Raw genomic sequence first — 16,090 nt, 5'->3', positions numbered from 1 at the left:
CTTGTTTATTTCATTTATTTACTCTGCCTCATATTTATTCACCTTCTTATTGTACCTGATATTATTGGACCACTAGTGAGTGTCGATGTCGACCCGTCGTCTCTACTCCTCCGGCATTAGGTTAGATACTTACTGGGTACGCATGAATTTACGTACTCATACTACACTTGCTACATATTTTTGTACATGTATTTTTATGTTTGGTGGTCCTTTGGGCATGAAGGCACGGATGATGTGGGGACTTGGCGCGAGCTGCATTTCAGGTTACGATTCGCAGCCAGCAGAGTCTCCTCCAGGGTTATTTATATTTTTTCTGTCTAATTTGTATTCCGGACAGATGTTGTATTTTATTTTACTTCCTAGTTGATGCTCATGCACTCGTGACATCAGGTTTTGGGAATACTTTTGGGATGTTCTGTATTAAGGTTTGTAAAAAAATATTGCCATTTACTTTGTAAATTTTATCTCTTACCATTTAATTGAAAGAAATTTACGATTTCAAAAATACTAAAATGAGTAATTAAGTTAAACTTTTATTGATGGCTTGCCTGACAGTGGTATTAGACGTCATCATGACCTTTAATGGATTTTGGGTCGTGACAATAAAATAGCTAACATGAAATATTTACACAACGAATATCTCTAAAGAAACTAAAGTTGTTAGTCTATTGAGTTAGTCTAACCAACAATGCACCATCTAAAACTCAAAATAACAAGCACAAATTTAAAATAAATTAGTCGTGGTTAACTAAGAACAGTCAAACTAAGTGCAAGGAAGCATTTGGGCAGCTTGTAATCACCATTGAGTTATAGAATGAGAAACGCACAATTATGATATGGCACAACTAGATATATATTCAAAGTATTCATACTCCTACGTTTTTTTCATAGTTATAAAAAAATACTAAATTTCCTCTCTTTTTTTGTATGGTGGAGGAACACACTAAAAACATTAGTTTAAAGTGTAAAAACTATTTTTATACAAAAATTTAAAAATCAAATATTTCCCTAGCAAAGTGTAAAATCAAATATGTATAAAAATTTGATGAATGAAAATGACATTGTAAAAGGAGAAGTTCCCGAGAAAGTCACAATCTAACTCATTTTCTTACAGTTTTTGAAGGATACTGCACTTAATCAACCAGCATATGATGCCATTTTTGTGTTGATATTCTTGGTTTGATTTATGAAGACCTATCCTAGCATCTACTTCAGTTATCCATTAATTTGTCAATTGCATTACTCAGTCCACTTACTAAGTGCATTTCGATAATTGTGCTTTAAAAATTGCTTTTGTTAATTCGATAAATAAACAAGAATTATTAGTTAATATAAAAAAAATTCTCTTACCATGTTTTATTAAGTAGCTTTAAAAGCTTTTCATATTGTACTGGAGCATCGTTTATTTCATTATGATGATTTTGTAAATTGGAGTGTTTTTGTAACATAAGTCTGCCGCTTATTGAATTTAAGATATAAAATTAGAATTTTGTGTTTGACGAAGAATTAAAATATAATAGTACTAAAATTATTTCTAAAGGAGGATAGGCTTAAAAAACTTTCAAATATTGGACCCGTGCCAACCCGGGCTACCCTCACCTAAGTATTTCTCATATATCTCAATCAGATAACTATTTTATTAGTGACATAAGTTAAAATAAAATTTTTAAGTTAAATTACGCGTGAATAACAGTAATTATTATTATTACTATTTTTATTTTTTTGCGAGGTTGTGTTTTCAGAGTGCCCGGGGAGCAAGAAGACGACTGGGAAGTCACCACGTGGTTCTCAACTTTACAGTAACACCATCCTTTAAAGCTAGCCCTCTCCGCACCTCTCTTTCTTCTCTTCACTTCCGAGCTTATTAGGCTTCTCGAGGGTTTTATCTCAAGGGCCTGTACATTACACCTAAGGTAAAGTTTCTGTTTTTGATGTTAATTTGCTGCATTTGTTTAAGTGAGTGAAACCCCAGACAGTAAAGTTTCAGTCTTTGCTTTATTTTACTTAGTTGTTTGATGGGTTTTCAAGGGACAATGAAAATTTAAGTCGGTTAAAGTGTTGTCGCGTTGGGAGTTCTTTTTAAATCTTTAGTACATTTTTGTGTTTGAGAATGTTGTATTCGTAGCTTCTTGAAACTGTGAAGTATCTTGTATAGATTTCTTCTGTTGTAACTACTTAAGTGATTACTTCTGAGTTCCCTTTTTAATTTAACTTAGTTAGCGCGATTCTTGTTTTTTAGTGGAAAAGAGTTATTTTTAGCCTTGTAAGTGTAATATACTTGATTTCTTAGTCTATTGAAGTGTTTCACTTTCTCAAACGCATTTTTGTTAATTTTAGCAACATCTTTCCACAGTCTGTTCTGTCCTGTGGCCTACATTACTATCTATTGATCTTATAATTTGGTGTTACTTTGCGAGCATCTTCTTGATATCATTTTGGTATATTCAGATTCTTTTTTTAGACAGAGAGATTCAGATATTTGCTTTACGTCAATCTATAATCGGCGGTGATGTCTCCAATAGTTCATTCTCCAATAGTTCATTCTATCATTGCTGCCATCTATTAGGTCTTTTTTTGGGAGGATTTTAATTGTTGTTAAGTGAAAGGGAATTTCTAAATATGAATGAATACAGTGATACTACTTGATATGCTTTTGGTTCAAGTCCTTGCTATCTCACAATGCATTGATCTTATTAAGTATTTATCTGTGTCTTTTGCATGTAGCAGCTACAGTAGCTTTTGGGTATACCTTCTCCGTTACTACTATGGATAATTTCAGAAGTTTTGGGTTGGGCAAAGCATTTAGGAAACAGAGGACTAATCTGTATCGCCGGCCTCAAAATGAGTCCCAGATGCTTCTGGATTGTCCTGACAATTCATCAATTTCATCAACGCCACAATCTGATAGGTTGAGCAGAGCATCCAGTCATGACATTGTTGATTATGGTAATATTTCAGGAACATCATATAGTAACCTCAGTGGCACGGAGACTGCCATGAATCAAGGTGTGGAAGATGGAAACTCTGGAGACTTCCGTTCTGGTGATACTGAACAAAAGGATGGTCAGATAGATATGAACAGATTTAGTGAAGGATACGTCACAACATCTCATATAGAAGATCCCCAAATAAGCGGAACTGTGATTTGCAATAACCATTCTGGACTGCATGGAATAGTATCAGATGGAGCTGGGAATGACAATAAAGTCAAGAAAGTGAAACTCAAGGTTGGCGGTGTTACAAGAACAATACACACTTCTGTTGCTGGGTCCTCTTCAACAAAGTCTTCCTCCTCTTCAGATGCTCCCCAACCATGGCAACCAAAGGTCAATATTCATTCTCCTGTTGTTATCATTGCACACATTTCATGCTATATGAAATTTTAGGAAACACATCATACTGACTGGGGATGCACCTTGGTCTAACACTAAAAGAAATGGTGTTGCTTACGATTGGTATTTACTAGATGTTGCATAGAAGATTGTAACCTAAACGGTCTTGGTCTAAGGTGCCAGATTAAGGTTCTGGTCCTAAAGGGTGTGGGTTCAAATTCCATGTGTTAAACATAACTTAATGCATATCAGGACAATCTTACATAGAAGCCTTACAGAAAACGTACCTGATGCGGAAGATATTATCGTAAAGAAACAACGAAAGCCTTGTAGCAAAATCAATTTCTCGCCCCTTTCCCTAACTTACGTTACCATTTAGTTACAAACTTTCCCTATCTTGTCTTGAATGAGCTTGTCATGTTGAAAGTTCTCTATAGCTTCGTAGTTTGTCCTGTCAGCAATTCTTGAGCTTCTTTAAGTAGTTTTCTCTTTTTCATGGCTGCAAAATCCAAGTTTGTGGGACATCAGCTTGCAGTCTCTTTTCCTTGATAAAAGTTTAAACTTAAAGCCACCAGCTAAGTCCATAAGAATGTGACCATCATACCACCCCACCTCACCCCCACCCCCACACCCCACCCCAGGACCAAAAAGAAGACATTTTATTAGATTCCTTGGCGTACTGATGATTAGTGTCTGCATAGGCCAATTTGAGGTCTGCTTTTTATGTTTTGTAGGAGAATACAGGTGGACATCATCCCTCTTATACTGGCAAGGCAATTGGCTTACGAGGTATCCCCTGGAAGGATTTTGCTAAAACTGGTTTTAGCATCAGGAATGTGGATTCCTTGCAGGATCAGTTACCTGGGCAGATTGTCCCTTTGAAACAATTTGGAAAATATAAAGCAGCTCATAAAAGCAAACCTGTGCTTTATAGACATTTATCAGATGATGAAGAAGATGATGATGAGATCCGTTACCTGGAGAAGCTCAAGTCTTCCAAGTACTCTGCTATTTATAGTGCTGGCTATGAGGATGTTGATGAACCTGGAAGTAAAAAGCAACGGAAGATATCAAAGGTGTCAAGTCAAACTAGTAATGGTTATGGTGCAGGTATTAGTGATTACAACTCGCTCAAAGCACGTAAAGGGATGAAGAAGTCCAAATCAGCTAGAGAATCTCAGGATACTGACTCTGAAGGAGTGATGCTTTCTGATACTGAGTTAGAACCCAAGAAGAAGCAACAAGGAAAGGAATTCATTGATTTCTCAGTGGATGGTGGGACAAAATTGGCTGTCACTACTCGCCAACGGGCAATTCAAACTGGAAAGGATATTTCTTCCAGCACAGGCTTGAGTGCAATTGGATTCCCCCATGGGCTTCCACCTCCACCACCTAAAAGTATGTTTTCCTGTTATCTGTGGTTTACATACTTCAGCTGAGGATCAGCTGATAAATTCGTTTTGATCTGGTTGCAGAACAAAAGGAGAAGCTATCTGAAGTGGAACAGCAGTTGAAGAAAGCTGAGGCTGCACAAAGACGGAGGACGCAAGCTGAAAAGGCTGCTCGAGAGTCTGAGGTTTATACCTCTTCCTCTAGTTTATGTGCTTATGTCAATATAGCTTCCGTACAGCTATATAAGTGCTTTACATGTATTGATTTTTACAGGCTGAAGCAATAAGGAAAATCCTCGGTCAAGATTCTTGTAGGAAAAAGCGAGAAGATAAACTTAAGAAGCGACAAGAGGAGTTAGCACAGGTGAGATGCAGCACAAGTCGAGCATCTTGAATTTCAAAGTTTGTTGTAGCCCCTTCTACTTTACAGTTTTTGGCAATTTCCATACGATTTATTAAAAGGGCAGCCCGGTGCACAAAGCATCCCCGTTCATGCAGGGTCCGGGTAAGGGCCGCACCCCAAGGGATGTAATGCATACAGCCTACCCTAATGCAAGCATTAGTGGCTGCTTCAACGGCTCGAACCCGTGACCTATAGGTTATATGGAGACAACTTTACCGTTGCTCTAAGGCTCTCCTTTTTCCATAGGATTTATTACGGGTCAAAATTTAGCAATTATACATGTTCGCCGCTGGTTTCATTTTTTCTTCTTTCTTGTTTTTTTTCCTTTCCTCTCCTCTCCCTCTTGACCATCTATGGGAATGGTTCCTTTTAGTTCATTCCTTTCTCTGGTCGCCGTCCATAGTAATGGCAAGAAGTATCTTCTTCTTCCCTTCTGCCACTCCCGCTCCTTACTGCTTTAAAATACTCTTCCATTGTCTTTTAAAGTGTCTATGACATCCTTAAATGAGCACATCTGGATCATGTGCGGTCATTTCCACGCACTTCTAGAATGTAGGGAGGAAGCTGTTACTATTTAAAGAGAGTAATTTCTTGATAAGGAGTCAAAAGCTACAATGTTGATTTTTCTTCTGCACTCTACTCTTTATTATATTTCACAAATTATCTTTTGCACATATGTTTATTCATTCAGGAGAGGAATGCAACTGCTATTGCACTGTCATCAAGTACTATCAGATGGGTCATGGGTCCTTCTGGTAATGTTGTGACATTTCCTAATGAGATGGGACTCCCAAGCATATTTGAGCCTAAGGCTTGCAGGTGATATATTCTTTAGAACGAAATGCTTATTCTGGAATTTTGGATGCTTAGAGTTGGTAGCTCGAGGACCTTTTCCGGTATTCAAATTTTTTCCTCTCTTGTTTAACTACTGATCACTAATTTATGTTACCTTTTATATGGGTTTTATCTGGTTTTTCAGCTATCCTCCACCTCGCGAGAAATGTGCTGGTCCATCTTGTATGAATACGTATAAATACAGAGACTCGAAATCAAAACTTCCTCTATGCAGTCTCCACTGCTACAAGGCAATACGTGAGAAGATTCAACCTTTGAATGCTTGTTGATTGAGCAGAGATCTTACAGGCCTTATACTGATAGGCACTTGGCCTATTTTTTTTGTAGAGAATCGTGTGGTGGATGTTTTGCATACCATCTTATGATTCTTATCTCATACTTCTGCTGGCATAATCTATCACTTCAGCTGGAGTTGTTCATAGTAGCGTACAGTATGGAACATTACCAGCAAAGCTGGTTCCGATAGATTATATGACTTTAGTCGATCCAGTTATCATAATTGGCATTGAAAACAGGGACTTATGGTCCAAACATTTTGAGTCGAATGGTAGTCTAAATGCAGTCAAATATTTTGAAGTCGAATGTTAATCTAAATACTGTCATGCTGTGAATACACTTTGAAGCTGCTATCCTTACCTTCAAAGGTTAAGGGAGGTCCTGTGTGAGTAACAAGGGTCTGTGCATCTGTTCTCCCGAATCCTGTCCCTTACTCCAGAATGTGCTATCATAGACATGAAATTTTATACAACAATTTTTTGTGTTCGGTACGATAATTTTGTTGAGTAATTTATAAAATTTACTGAACTAACTTCAATATTAACTTTAAGCTTTAATTTGACAATGTAAAAATGTCTCTTTACTACATTTTGTGTATGAGCCAAAACTAGAGGAAATCGTAAATATATCGCACTAGAATTGATTTCTCATATTATCCATGGATTTGGAAATTCGGCCTAATCTATTATTGTGGGGTCGAATCATATATGTGCAAAACCAGATAAAAATATATAGAGTCATAAATATTTTTCAATTTAGAATATAAATTGAGTATTTTAATTGTGAATCCACCAATATTCCCAAAACTATATTTGGTTTGCATGTGGAATGCTTTTTAGCTTATCCTATCAGAAAACAGTTGATTGTATTAACAATATTACGAGCGTGAATACAATCAAGCCTTTAAGGACTTGGTCTTATAATCATGTACTACTACACTTATTAGTCAATCATTAGCATAAGTGTTGAATCATGGTTGAACGATAGAGTATGAGTTTTGTGGTATATAACTATATATGGAAGGAATGGGGGTTGGTGAGGACATCCAAATTTCAAGTATACTTTTCTTTCAATTCCTGTTCTTGATATTTAATAGAGGGGGCAATGGGGCAGTTGAGGCATGTTCATGTAACATCACTTCACTGCCACCCTTCTTAGGTTATCCTCTATCTAACTTGTACTACATAAATTTATTTTGGCCTAACCACTTTGAACTATAAGTTTTTATTTTATATCCAATGTTCTGAGGGAATAATACTAATAGTTGAAGTATCCTTATCAACCTGTAAATTGCAGTAGTATATACTCTCTCGTGCAGTAGAATTTATTTTGCAATATCTAACTTTACCAATTTTATTCAAACATTAAATTTAATGTAGGTTTCGACTGAAAATGGGAGTATTATGTGCTATTATATATGAATTACACGTTGGTATAAATGCCGAAAAATCTTTTCTACAGCAGTTTAGATGTCCAAGTTAGATGGGGACATGAAGGCCGAGCAATTCAAACGCCCCCACTCCATCTATCTTTCTTGAATATTTTTAGTGAAATTCTTGATTATGCAACTGAGGTTTTGTAGACCGGAGTAGTTGCAACCAATTCAAACAACCCCTGTTGAGACTCAAAATCATTTTACCCAAAAAAACAAATGAAAGAAAATTAATCTTAATGTCTCTTTCTTTTTTACTTTGGGTTATTTTAGGCCAACTCTGGCGTATTGAACTATCGCATTCATACTGTTCATTGAAAAAATAAAATGTAAGAAGTCTCTATCATGACATAACGACTTAGCGTATCGTTATTGTTGATGTTTGTTTTTGTGTCTAATAATGTAATTTGGTTGCTTGCTTTTGGAGGTTATTGGCAAAACAAATATAATCCAATCTATTGTGCCATAACTTGGCATGCACGCTGATGTTTACTTGAAATCGGAATAATTTAAATTTTTATTTCGCATTGCAATTTTTATTTTATTTAATAGATTGTTCATCTATCTTGTTTTATGATCTTTTTTGTTTTGTTTGCGTTTCTCCATATTTTATCTATATGTCTAAATCTTTTATTAGGTGGCGAAAGCAACAATTAATGCTGAATAAGACGAGCTGGTTTATATTGTTATGTTTAACATTATTTTTCAAGTTTAGGTTTGTGATCTAATTAGGCAAAGGGAAAAAAAAAGGACAAAGAAAAAGAAAAAGATAATGCGGTCAACAAAGTCTAATTTGTTATAAAATAAAGATGGTAAAGTAAAGAAGTATAGAGAGAAACTGATATATTATTCAATTTCAAACAGATATACATAATGAATTGAAAACTCATCTATTTATAGAAGAAAGGAAGCAGCTGCGACGCTTTTCAGAAAGCAGTTGCAAGGCTTTTCAGAAAGCAACTGCAAGGCTTTTCTTGAGCTACTTGTACGCTGTCTGCATGAGCTGCTTGCAACCTGCCTGTTTAATAAGAAGTTGCCGCAAATCATTTCATTTGAGTTGCTTGCAACCTGCCTGCATCAGATGCTTGTAAATAAACTTCTTCACGAAGATTATCTATAGCGGAGTAATAAATGGACATCCCTTAGATGTTCATTAAAAGATATTGTGCCTCGTTAAAACCTTACTAGGAAAAATCCTAGTGAAGAAAAAAGAGTACACATATTTAGTAATACACATTTCTAACTGCCTCATTAAATACCTTATAAGAAAAATCTCATAGGAAAAACCTTAGTAAGGAAAAAAGAGTACAACGCGTATTTCACTCCCCCTGATGAAAACCTTGTTTCAAATATTTGAGTCTCTGCATTCCAATCTTGTATGCCATCTTCTCAAAAGTTGAAGTTGGCAAAGATTTAGTGAACAAATCTGATGAATTGTCACTTGAACGGATTTGTTGTATATCGATGTCACCATTATTCTGAAGATCATATGTGTAGAATAATATTGGTGAAATGTGCTTCGTTCTATCTTCTTTTATAAATCTTCCCTTTAATTGGGTTGTGTATGCAGTATTGTCTTCGTATAAAATTGTGAATCTTTTATCACATTCCAAACTATATTTTTCTTGAATATAATGAATCACTGATCTCAACCTGTAACGATTCGGCCGGTTGTTTTGAATATTATAACCCTGCTCCCCCATTTACTGCTCAATTTATGTCTTGCAATTGATTTATGACTTATCGGATTAGTTGGTTCGGGTCCGGAAAGAACTCGGAGTGAAATGAGATACCTAGTCTCATAATTAAAAATTTAAGTTAGAAAAGTGAATCGTATATGGACCTATGTGTAAACGATCTCGGATTTGAATTTTGACGATTCCAATAGCTCTGTATGGTGATTTTGGTCTTAGGAGCTTATCCGGAATATTATTTGGAGATCCATAGAGGAATTAGGCTTGAAATGCCGAAAGTTTAATTTTTTAGAAGTTTTACCGGGGGTTGACTTTTTTATATCGGGGTCAGAATCCGATTCTGAAAATTAAAATACCTCTGTTATGTCATTTATGAATTATGTGCTAAATTTGAGGTCAATTGGACGTGATTTGATAGGTTCCGGAGTCGTTTGTAGAAATTAAAAATTTCAAAGTTTATTAGGCTTGAATTGGGGTGTAATTCATGATTTTAGCGTTGTTTGAGGTGATTTGAGGGTTCGACTAAGTCCGTATGATATTTTAGGACTTGTTGGTATATTTGGTCGAGGTTCCGAGGGGCTTGGGTGAGTTTTGGATGATTAACGGATCAAAAATTTGGATTTGAATAGCTGTTGGAATTTTCTGATATCTGATAATGTTTTCCTTCTACGCGATCGCGTGAATGCGTTTGCGATTGCGTTGGCTTATTTGGTCAGTGAGGGTTTTTGTTCTACGTGATCATGTGGGGATATCTGCGATCGCGTAGGGTTAATGTGAGGCCGTGGCAATTTGTGCTTCGCGATCGCGTGAAGCGGGATGCGATCGCGTAGCTCTAGAATTTTGTGACTCGCGAACGCGTAGAGTAAGTGGAGCGGAGTAGAAGTCACGCGTTTTGTGCTTCGCGATCGCGTGGACTAGTCCGCGATCGCGTATGTCCGTGATGTTGTGCAACGTGATCGCGTGGGAAAGTCCGCGATCGCATAGAGTAAAATCTTGGCGATGGAAAATTGTTCTTCGCGATCGCGTAGAGCAAATGTTTGGGCAGAGAGTTTAAGTTTTGAAAGTTTTTGACGATTTGGAGCTCGGATTGAGGCGATTTTTGGGTGATTTTCAGAGGAAATAACGGGGTAAGTATTCTTAACTCACTATTGGTTAAATAAGACGAATCCATGGTGGTTTTTATCATTTAATTGGTGAATTGAGTTGGAAAAATTTGAAAACCCTCTTAGTTTAAATTGAAGATTTGAGGGTCGAGTTGGGGTCGGATTTTGGTAAAATTGGTATGATCAGACTCGTGGTTGAATGGGCTTCCAGATTTTGTAACTTTTGTCGAGTTCTGAGATTTTTAAGCTAATTTTCGGATTTTGTAACTTGGTCCGTCCCGGGAAACTGTAAAGTTGAATAATTTGTTGTTAGCTATATGCTCTCTATGTGTTGATAAAATTTAACTGTAAATCATGCTAGAAATCATGCTTAGGCTATGTGATAGTACTGTTGGGACCCACAGAGGTCGAGTATTTATTGAATTGCGTGCTAAGTGCTATATGTACTTAGTCTCTGTTTTTACTTGCACATTTTATCTCAGTCTCTGTTATTATTATTGATATATCATATCATTGTTATTTGGGCTGATTTCATAATTATTGAGAGCCTAAGAGACTGGAGAGATTTATGACTGAGTGAGGTCGAGGGCCTGATTGTGAGATATTGATACTATAGCACGTGAGTTGTCCGTGCAGTACGTGAGTTGGCCGTGCAGATCCTTATTTTATACTACAACATGTGAGTTGGCCGTGCGGATTCTTATATTATACTATAGCATATGAGTTGGCCGTGAAGCACGTGAGTTGGCCGTGCAAATCCAGATATTTATATTATGGCACGTGAGTTGGCTGTGTGGATCCAGATATTTATATTATGGTACGTGAGTTGTCCGTGCAGCACGTGAGTTGTCCGTGCAGATTATAGCGCTTAGGCTGTAGGAGCCCCTCCGGAGTCTGTACACCCCCAGTGAGCGCGGGTACCCATTGAGAGTGAGTGGTGAGGGCTGGGAGCCCAGGGAGTGATGAGGGCTGGGAGCCTAGTGAGTAATTGTTGTCCTGAGAGGTTGTACTTGATTTTCATTTATTGTTGCACTTAGTTTTTATCTGTCATTGTTGTGAAATCTCTGAAAGATTGTTAATATACGGATTTTATGAACAAGAACTATATAAAAATTGATTTGACATTAAACTGTCAGATTTGATAGCATGTCTATTCTTTGCTGGGATTACTGGAAATGAACTATAACTGTGTAGCTCGTTTCTATCTTCAGTTCCTTATTTATTATTGTTACTTGCTGAGTTGGTTGTACTCATACTACACACTGCACTTCGTGTGCAGATCCAGGTATTCCCAGACATAGCGGGTGTTGATCCTTTTACGCGGTTGATTTTTAGGAGATTTTGAGGTAGCTGTCGTGTTCCGTAGACCTTGTCTCTCCTTCTCTATCTCTTTGTTCACTGTATTTAGTCTCAGACTATTATAGACTATATTTTTCAGACTTGTATTAATATTAGATGCTCATGTACTCAGTGACACCGGGTTTTGGGGAGTATTTGTATTTTATTTAAATATTATGTTTTCAACCTTAAAGAGAAGTTTGGGTTTTATTGAGATTATCGGCTTGCCTAGTATCGAGATAGGTGCCATCACGACAGGTTGAGATTTTGGGTCGTGACACAACCATACGCATTCCCTACTTGCTTCGTGAATAGCTATTATCTCGGCATGATTTGAAGAAGTAGCAAGAATAGATTGCTTTGTGGAGCGACTTGATATGACAGTACCTCCACATATAAATACGTACCCGATTTGAGATCGAGCTTTATGGGAATCAGATAAATAACCTGCATCTGCATAATCAACAAGATCTGCACTACCTTTGTTAGCATAAAACAAACTCATATCAAGAGTTCCCTTTAAATATCGCAAAATATGCTTAATCTCATTCCAATGTCTCCGTATATGAGAAGAGCTATATCTTGCTAGTAAATTAACAGAAAATGATATATCAGGTCTTGTAGCATTAGCAAGATACATAAGTACACCAATTGCACTGAGATAGGGCGTTTCAGGACCAAAGATTCTTCCTCATCTTCTTCTGGAGGAACGGGTCCTTATTCACTTCAAGTGATCGAACAACAATTGGTATACTCAATGGGTCCGCTTTGTCCATATAAAAACGTTTCAAGACCCTTTTTGTATAGGCAGATTGATGTATAAAGATCTCGTCTGCTAAATGTTCAATTTGCAGACCAAGATAAAGTTTTATCTTTCCAAGATCTTTCATCTCATATTCTTTCTTAAGATATTCAATTGCCTTTTAGAGCCCATCTGGAGTTCCAACAAGATTTATGCCATTAACATAAACAACAAGTATAACAAATTTTGATACCATTTTCTTTATAAAAATATATGGACAAATAATATCATTTATGTAACCTTCTTTCAGCAAATATGCACTAAGGCAATTATATCACATGCGCCCATATTGATTTAAACCATACAAAGATCTTTGTAATCTGATTTAGTACATTTCACGATACTTTGAACTATATGCTTCAGACATTTTAAATCCTTCAGGGATCTTCGTATAGACTTAATCAAATGAGTCATATAGGTTATGACTTGCATTTAGATGGCATGACATCTTCAGGTGTCTAGACTACAGGTCCGATCCTCACAATCTTTTACAATATTGTGAACTATATTATATCAAATATATCGTTGACGATCATTTTGTATCGGTTCCTAAGCGACATAACTTGTTGAGACCTTATCACTTTATTTATTTTCAGGTACCTGAATTTCTTCTGGAGTTTCATGAAATGTTATGTCGTGGGCTCTTCTAGAGCTCATTTCCTCCTCATTATGATCATTTTTATCATTTGCTCCTATCATTTTTCAAGGATTGTTACTTTTGGAATCGATCGGTTTACTACGCTTCATGCGTGCAATAAACTTTATCCTTCATGAACTTTAATTTTAATAAGAGCATTTGCAGCTGAAATATGATATTTAATTTTGGATCAGCAAATACTTCTGGCATTTGACTTGAATTATCTTCGAAGTCATGGGGATCATATTAACGATAATTCAATTCATATAACATATTTTTCAGCTCTTTATCCCATCCCCCAAATGTTAGAAAAACTAACACATATACCTAATCTTATTTGGGAAACCTATCTTTGTGCATTGTGATAGAGAAATTAATCATACACCACACATCAAAAGTTATTAGATAGTAAAAATAATTGATTTCTGATCCTAAACCAATTGTGAGGGGATGACTTATTATATTTTGTTGGTCTGACGCATACAAGTGTTGCTGTATGCAATTTAGAAAATCTTAGACCGACACATGGAGCTTTGTTCTCATAAGCAATAGTTTAGCCATTAATAGGAGATATTTAATGCTAAACTAGCTTGGATATAAACCACCATCATCAAGATGAACTATCTTGATTTCATAATCTGAAAATTATGCTCTTAATTGAGAAAAGCAATTTCAAATGCCAAACTGCAGGTTGACAATAAACACGCATGTAACCATCTCATATATGCATCTATAAGTGGTTCACATGATATATGAATGGACCCATATTTACCTTTTATATATTACAGAATTCAGGGATTTTAATCCCAACTTTAGCTGGTATAATCAATTTATTATAAGAACAAGCAACATAAGAGAATTCTTGAAGAATCTTCTAGTTCTTCAATACATGCTTATCAGAATTCTCAATTAGCTCATCATATTTAAACCGGATGAAAAATAAAAACTTCTAGTTTATTATGGCATGTGCTATTTTTTAGTAAACTCCTGGTTTACTATGGCATAAACTTTTATATCAGTAAACTTCTGATTTACCGTGGCTACTGTTGTATCAGTAAATTTCTGATTTACTGTACCTATTTTTGCCTCAGTAAAACTTTTTTTTGGTTTACTGTGACTGCTACGTGATGTAGTACAAATTGAAGAATAAGGCGGGTAACTTCTCATATATATATTTACCCCAAATGATTGTGAAAACATGAAGATTTTCAATCTTTCAATAATGTGTAGTCTCAATATGATTGTCATTTGTATTAGTAAACTTCGTGTTTATCATAACATATGTTTTGACCAAAATAATGATAAATAAGCTCTTCGGGAGCCATTAATTTATTGTCCACAATCAAATATTATTTAGATACTACTTATGTCATGTGTCTTCTAGACAAACATTTAGCTCTTCGGGAGCTTTTAATAAATTTTGTACTACCAAATATTGCTCAGACACTTCTGGTGTCATGAGAGAAAATCTTAGTCAAATGAACAATATAAAGCCAATTCTAAATTTATAAATGACGAAAATTAAGAATTTTAATATTTCTACCATTAACTTTGTGACAAATATCTCTTTCAAGGAGAAATACCGTTAACATTTGAATATTTTGTATCAATGCGGCAACCACATAGTCATTGCATCCTTTAAGGAAAGATACACGAGTTGTTATTTCTTGCGGGGAACTCAATAACTAACCATAATGTATTAATGTGGTTGTAGTAGAAAGCATTCTTGTAGAATGTTTTTGCCTTAGAATGACACTTAATAAAATTATCCAAGATGTTTTACGTATAATAGGTACGTGCGACAATGATCTTTATGCCACAAAAATAATATTTATATCCTCTGTTATTCTAGCTTTTCAGGAGGTGAGCTGTGATATTTCTTTATTCACTCCAGAAAATAAAAATGTGCTTAACTTTGATTAGCTCATTATTTTATTTAAGCACAGAAAGACATAATTTCATAATATTTTCCTGCTTCAAGAGAAAAATTCAATTGTTTTACTGCTTCGGGAGCAAATTTAAAATACGAAATATTGAGTATATATTCTCTCGATCATATTACCTCTTCTGGAGGTGAATCGTAATTTTCTTACATTAAGAGCGTGTTCATATTTACAAGCTTTATTAATATTGTCACATTCACTTAAGGGAATGGATTAATATTATCAAAAGTTCTCTTCCTTCAGGAGATGGAACATAATTATCTGAACATGCAATAACCACATTAAATTGTGATGGCGTTTGATCTCTTTTAATATATTTGCTACTTCAGGAGCAAATCGAGGTATGTATGTAATATAGAGAAATTTTCTCTAACTGATATTCATTGTAACCATAGCAAGTCTAAATTATCACTTCTGGTGGTCATAGACATATACCACTTTTGGTGGTTAACAAAATTTAGTTACAGTAAGATATACGAAACACAATCACTTCTGATGGTTGTATATTTCTTGCAAACTCTGCTGGAGTTAAAGTGAATCTAACAACGTTATCCACTTTGTAATCATTTATTAAGATAATTAGGATGAAAATAAAAATAAAAATAGGTACTGTATACGTAGCACATAACCAAGCAATTGATGATAAGGATATTAAACCAAATATAAGCAAAAGACTCAAATTACTTTATACAAAGTTGGCCACTCCAGACGTAAGTGATATCTATATCATTACCGTTAAGAAAAAAAAACCTCATCACCTCAAGGATATAATCTGTTTTATGGTGTTCGGAATGAACAAGATCTAAGCACGGACATAAGAGTGTCGCCTTACATCGGAGATGAATATTGAAATAGAAATTAAATTCGAAGTAATTGCTCAAAAT

At 35.6% G+C, this 16,090-nt stretch overlaps 1 protein-coding gene across 4 annotated transcripts; it reads left to right on the top strand.

Moving 5' to 3' along the window:
• The first annotated feature begins 1,741 nt into the window (after positions 1 to 1,741).
• Positions 1,742 to 6,563, top strand: LOC107809835 (uncharacterized). 4 transcript variants are annotated; one of them, XR_001653496.2, is made up of 7 exons: positions 1,742 to 1,913; positions 2,728 to 3,326; positions 4,067 to 4,730; positions 4,808 to 4,908; positions 4,998 to 5,087; positions 5,818 to 6,022; positions 6,106 to 6,563. XR_001653496.2 is itself a non-coding variant. In XM_016634532.2 (7 exons), exons 2-7 carry the CDS (start codon positions 2,766 to 2,768, stop codon positions 6,248 to 6,250), a joined length of 1,689 nt encoding a protein of 562 aa, XP_016490018.1. In that variant the 5' UTR covers positions 1,742 to 1,913; positions 2,728 to 2,765; the 3' UTR covers positions 6,251 to 6,563. The 4 variants fall into 4 exon arrangements, 3 of the variants coding, with proteins under 3 accessions (XP_016490018.1, XP_016490022.1, XP_016490032.1); XM_016634532.2 differs by having other exon boundaries at positions 5,818 to 5,945; XM_016634536.2 differs by having other exon boundaries at positions 1,775 to 1,913; positions 2,725 to 3,326; positions 5,818 to 5,945.
• The last annotated feature ends 9,527 nt before the right edge of the window (positions 6,564 to 16,090 follow it).

This window comes from Nicotiana tabacum, chromosome 19 (genome assembly GCF_000715075.1).
Source record: "Nicotiana tabacum cultivar K326 chromosome 19, ASM71507v2, whole genome shotgun sequence".
Lineage (NCBI taxonomy): Eukaryota > Viridiplantae > Streptophyta > Magnoliopsida > Solanales > Solanaceae > Nicotiana > Nicotiana tabacum.
Note: the sequence above shows the minus strand (reverse complement) of the source record. Positions and strands in the feature narration are given on the sequence as shown.

Coding starts and splice junctions, on each gene's coding strand:
- LOC107809835 (XM_016634532.2), top strand. CDS start 2,766: ATGGATAATTTCAGAAGTTTTGGGTTGGGCAAAGCATTTAGGAAACAG. Junction 4,731..4,807: donor TCCACCTCCACCACCTAAAA/GTATGTTTTCCT, acceptor ATCTGGTTGCAG/AACAAAAGGAGAAGCTATCT. Junction 5,946..6,105: donor TTTGAGCCTAAGGCTTGCAG/GTGATATATTCT, acceptor CTGGTTTTTCAG/CTATCCTCCACCTCGCGAGA.